Below are 6000 nucleotides of genomic sequence, written 5' to 3'. Positions count from 1 at the left end.
GTATTTCTCGAAAAAAATAAACCTTAGATAAAAATAACTAAATCCGATTTCTGAAATCAGAAAACTGCTGAGAAAAAGTTTAGTAAAAAAACAAATACATTCAAAACCCGATGGTTTGACACCAACTATGAACCAACAAATGAACGTGGTCACTGTGGATCAATCGGACCGCGCACTGGACTCACAATCCAGAGGTCGCCGGTTCGAATCCCGGGGCGGACGCAAAAAATTCTAAGTGTAAATATAGGTATTCGGTGCCCTCTCCCCGTGCCATACCTTCACACTTAGGAGACCCGGGAGGCGGAGTCTTGTCGCAAAAAGAACGATACACGCCTGTGGATCCGTTGACGAAACCGCAAGGTATAAGAGGGCCACATTATAAGGTGTTACGTCGATTCCGTTTTTCCGTTTACACGGAGTTCACACAGACTACGAAACGTTTGTTTTGATAGTGTACGTGAGTGCCGTGTAAAAAGTGGCAGTTCGTCACTTTTTAGTTTTACTTTGACTAACCAACGGGGTACAAACTAAAAAAGTGTCAAATGAAAAAGTGACCAACCACCGGAGGTTGAGTGTATTAAGATTTCTAGATTAAATTTTCAAAAGGTCCTATCTGCATAGGAAACCCATTAGGGATAGATTGTTTTGAAAATTTAATCTAGATTTCATGTTAACGATTCGTCCAATTTCGGATGTCAAAAAACAATAATTTTTGAATTCTAGGTTCCCTCTGAATAATAATGCAAATACAGCAGTATTAACCTGATGGTTCTAGACTTAGTAACGTTTTAAAACTACGATTTTTAATTGGTCAGCCAAACAAAACGTGTTTGTTATTGTTTACATTGCGTGCTCCATGTTTTTATTCAAAGTCAAACATTATAACCCGTTTTTTCGGAACGTCGAATTATCAATGGGTCATTCCAGGTCAACTGAGTACACTTTTGGACTCGACCTTCACCGATTTGGACCAAACTTGGAGGGAACGTTCCTCTATTGATAGTTAACAGAAATCTCAAGTTTGGTGCTGATTGGACCATCCCTCTATTTTTGGTACCATTTGATGATTTTCTAAAAAACTTTTTTTTCTTTTAATCATAACTTTGCAACTATTTGAGCAAAAGACTTTCTACAGGTTGCATTCTATAGAAAATTGTCTAAGGAGTTCGATAAAAATAACATTTTAACTCTTAAATAACCACTAATATTATATTTTAACGTTTTAAGTTTAAAAATCCAGTTTTGACCATTTTTTGTATTTTTATTTGTTTTATTTTATCACTATCGTGTTCCCCGGACAATTTAACATAACAATCAATGTAGACCTCAAAATATTTGCCTCAGATGATTGTACATTCGGCTCAAATACAATCCTGCTTTGTTTTGACTGTAAATTAGGTTCATTTCTGAAGTCTGAGCTTTGGTTATTTTTAACTGAAATTTTACCAATTTCTTTCATCCGTTACTATTTCATTACATTACTTTTCTCAAGTTGATTTTATGCAAAATCTTCCAATCTTTCGAATGAAAATGGTTGCGTAATGATAAGTGGTTGCGAACACGGTCAAAATTCAAAATTAAGAGTAAGTTTCCCAAAAACTTTAAAAATTACCCATGAAAAAATAAGTTTTGAAATGTTTATCAAAGTCCAATTGAAAGCCCTCACGATTACCTTTCCAACGATGTATAACTTTTTGATGTTTGGTAATGTATTTTGGGAGATATCATTTCTCCAAATTAGGGCATTTTTTCGAAAAAATCCAAAATCCAAAACAAGTTTTTCTTTACAGGTGGCTAATGGCTGACATTTTCATTGGTTCGGAGGTTGTTTTTATGGTTTTTTGGTGCGCTGAATCGAATGAGAACATTGCCGTAACGATTTGAGAACATGTGCATCTAGTGGGACGGTTTCAGCGAGAATTGCTCATTTTTTGAATATTAATGATTGCAAAACTGAACGAGAGTAAAATGCATTCTAATCACTTTTTTCATTCAAATGTTGAATCTATGGCTTGTCATTTCTATTTTTATTTTTTGCCCCCTTTTCGACCCCGGTCAAAGTCGAGGGACAAAACCTTTGAAAAATATTAGCATCGGCCTTATATTAGGTCCACTTTGAAAACATCTAAGATGAGACCGAAACAACTTTTTGAAGTGTTTAAAACATAGTTTATTTTTATTGTTTTCCATGCGTAATAGCAGAACTCTAACATACAGATACAGTACAACTGCGCTTCTCGATTCGCATCCATATATAAATCATGATAAATACTGATAATAATGTGTGAACTAAGGGTCTTACCGAATAACGTTTTAAAAATTAAATATAAGTGTACGTGTACAATTTTGACAAGAAGTTTTTTTTTACTTTCGAAACGATTTTTTTTTCTCCTAAAACAATCTAAAAGAACTGATTTCGTAAATCATCATCAGCTAAAACCAAATGTTTTCTTTTTAAAACTGAAGAATTTCGATGCGCTAGTGCCGTCGTCTTTTCCTTCAAAGTTAGTTTAAGTCTTTTATGTGTGTTTGTTGTGTATTTAAGTTAACGCTTGCTTGTAACTTTTCGATCCACAAATCGCAACTAATTAGAAATAAATATGTGTTTTTCTTGTGTTTTTTTTTCTTGCGTGCATTTTCTCTCACTATCTACTAGCATTAAATGTTGTTGTTTTTTGGAGGAAGAATCTGTGTGTAAGAATCGTCGTAACAAATAATATTCATAATATTTTTTTTTCTTTATAATAATTGCAATAATGATAATAATTATAATGTTTTAATAGAATCTACTATTCGACGCTAATCGCTACAGAACAGGGTCGATCGCCCCACTTTCGACGGGGCGCGTGCGTCTCTCGGAGATAACAAGACTTACGAGCTAAGTAACGAATTAAAATGTAATATTGTACATGTCCCGGCGAAATGATCCTAACTTGAATTTATTAACTTTTTCTCCTTCGTGTGTCTCTAAGTACGTATGCGAAAGGCAGTGTTGCACGCCTTATTTTGATTTTTTTCTTTTCTTTTAGTTGTAATTATTGGAAATCAATCACTGGTCTGGATGGGTTCAAACGATTTTTTTCTGTTAAATTGTCTAACCAACCGACCCGTTGCTGGGGGGTCGGTTAGTGGGCGTCGTGTCCCCCTTGTTGCTCATCCGGCTGGACGGGGTCGGCGGGGTGGCACAGAGCGCGCACGGACAGGGACCGCCGAGCCGCTTGGCCAGCATCGACTTGAGCTTCAGGGCCGGGCCCAGCTTCATGCCGAGCGAGTTGGTCAGGTGTTCCTCGGTGAGCAGTGGCAACCCGGCGCCGTCGATGCTCTGGTCACGAAAGTTCTGTAAGAAGAGAGAGGGGAAAGAAGGAAATGTTTTAGTTTTTTTATGTGCTGCTGATTGTAAATAGGCGGAAGCAAAATCGTGTAGATTTTTAGAGGTTTCCAGAGCATAAACTCAATGTTGAGTTATTGATGCAGAACATTTCCTGTCATGACAAGCATAGGTGCCTTTCCACTAGATTTTAATTAAACTAAACTGAAAAAATAATAATGTCGAATACATCAACTTAAGAAAAAATGTTCGATTTCACTTTTCGTCGTCAAAGAATTCAGCGCACAGTTATAGTTCACGCGTCTGACCACATTGTAAAATTCCATAAAATCCAACAACTAAAAAGAGATCAAGAGATCCCTCTAATAATAGGTAAAGGCCCTCTCTAAGCACCAATAACCGCAAAATCAAAAGAGGGAAATCAGGGCAACAACAAATGTGGCGGCGCTGTTTTTGAGGCAAACTCAATGAAAAAAAAACTGACCAGAAAACGAAAGAAGTGAAACAAGTTAAGCCAAAGCGAAACAAGAGCATTCGATCCTGAACCATAAACACCATCTACCGTTTCAGCAGCATGCAATATGCAGATCAGGGTGGTGCATCAACCACCTCCCCCTTTTCATCTCTCCCCACTCCATTCACCACGAACCAAGAGTTCACAATAAGAACAGAAAAGCAAAGAAAGAGCAGGGGAAAAGGATTTGTGGCACGCGCCTCGGGCTAACATCGTCACGATCCTACTATTAAGGCCTGGGCGTAATAACTGGGTGCATCTGTTATAAACTTCTCGGACGCTGGCTTCTTGAGCTTATCGGCGGGTTGGATTTTGATGTGGTCCTTCCTGATCCTCCTGTTCCTCAAAGGCACTTCTTTTTTCTGCACCGTTGTCAGTTTGACGTGGACGTGGAGAACGTATCCCGACAGCAAGACAGGGACGACCTTGAGTTTGAGGGTTTGAGTTTGGGAGAAAATTGGATTCAGAGAAATGGAGCAAATAAAAATGAGTTCACCAAAATTCACATACATATTTTTTTCCTCATGAAACAATTTGAAGATCTGTCCATGTTTTAAAGAATGCAACGACAAAAAAAATCAGATTAGATTGTTTATAATGAAATAAAAACTCTGAAAATTTTAAAATCAATAAGTTTTGCATAACCTTAAGCTTTGAACTTGAAAAATGTTTCTTAAAAATTTGGTATGTGACAACTGCAAACAATGTATTGCAATCACTCGACAATTTTGAAGTTGTTGTCAGAAAACGCTTCAGTTTTATCAAGGTATGACAGGTTTTGGCTCCCTAAGCATGCTGCAATTGAATTGAATTTTAGTCATTAAATAAAATTGATTTTTTTTTGTATAAATGGTATGGAATCATGTTAAGTAACCTTGATTAAACAGAGGCGTTTACTGACATCAACTTCAAAGATGTTGAGCTGTAATACAGCTGTAAGACCACATTTTTACCATCTTTTCGAGAAATGTTAAGATTATTTAATCGGAGCCAACTTTCTTATTTTTTATTGTTTTTTTTTCGATTTTCAGGAGATAAAAAGAATTTTTAAACAATATCCACAAACAATAAATATAACAATAAACCTGTATACTGTAACTGAGTATACTTTTTAGCCCGACTTAACAGAAATCCCAAGTTTGGTGCCGATTGGACCATCCCTCTATTTTTAGCACCGCCCTCTTTTTTTGGCGATTTTCTAAAAAACTTTTTTTTACTCGCATCTTTCCAACTATTAGACCAAAAAGCTTGCTTTTTATAGAAAAGTGTCTGATTTAATTGAAATATAATACTAACAGCCTTTCGAAAACAAAAAGCCAGGTGTCCAAGGAAAAACTTGTTGCGCTATGTGCCAGTGTTTGAATTGCAAGCCCCTGAAAGTAGGCCTTGTGCTTATGTTTGTATTGGAAATCCAGATATTTTACTTTCGTTTCGGGCTTTTTCTCGACAATGGTTTGGTTTTGTTTGAGATATTCAATGATTTTTATGTAAAATTGACCGAGGAACGTGATGGTGATCAAATAAAAAAATAACAAAAATAGGGAATTGGTCAAAATCACGTTTCAAAACATAAACAGCAAAGAAACTATACTGGGATACAGTATACACGGAGAAAAAATAGTTCCAAAAATCGTGAACAAGCGTTCATGAAAATGGGAACCACGTGGTACGTTTTTCAAAATCGTACCATGGGATTTGAACACTTTGTTCGAGGTTCCTATTTTTATGAACGCTTGATCACGATTTTGGGAACTATTTTTTCTCCGTGTAAGGATTTTTTTTATTTTTGTTGAATTCCTTAGACAATTTGCTATAAAATGCAACCAGAAGAATGTCTTTTGTTCTAATAGTTGGAAAGTTACTAGTAAAAGAATAAAAAATTTTTTAGGATATCGCCAAAAAATCTGAAGAAAAACAACAAAAACAGAGGGATGGCCTAATTGGCACCAAATTTCAGATTTCTCTTATCTATAGATAGATGAACGTTTCCTCCAAGTTTGGTCCAAATCGGCGTCGTCAAATCAGCATTATCAATTGACACACTGAACCTGTTCCGTTCATTACCACGAGGGTCTAGTCCGCACTATTCGACGCCTCCGTGGTGATAGCTCGGGGGCCGTTAACATTTTTGCAACATCGCAACAGGCAAGCATAAACC

The 6000-nt window shown here is 36.5% G+C and overlaps 1 protein-coding gene across 1 annotated transcript in view; it reads right to left on the bottom strand.

Moving 5' to 3' along the window:
* Nucleotides 1–2614: 2614 nt before the first annotated feature.
* Nucleotides 2615–6000, bottom strand: part of LOC120424966 (homeobox protein 5) — a 127056-nt gene continuing 123670 nt past the window's right edge. Inside the window, exon 7 of the mRNA XM_052706939.1 lies at nucleotides 2615–3337. Coding sequence (XP_052562899.1) covers nucleotides 3095–3337 — 243 coding nt within the window. The 3' untranslated portion in view covers nucleotides 2615–3094. The remainder of the gene's footprint in view (nucleotides 3338–6000) is intronic.

The sequence above is a fragment of the Culex pipiens genome, chromosome 2, assembly GCF_016801865.2.
Source record: "Culex pipiens pallens isolate TS chromosome 2, TS_CPP_V2, whole genome shotgun sequence".
Taxonomy (NCBI): Eukaryota; Metazoa; Arthropoda; class Insecta; order Diptera; family Culicidae; genus Culex; species Culex pipiens.
Note: the sequence above shows the minus strand (reverse complement) of the source record. Positions and strands in the feature narration are given on the sequence as shown.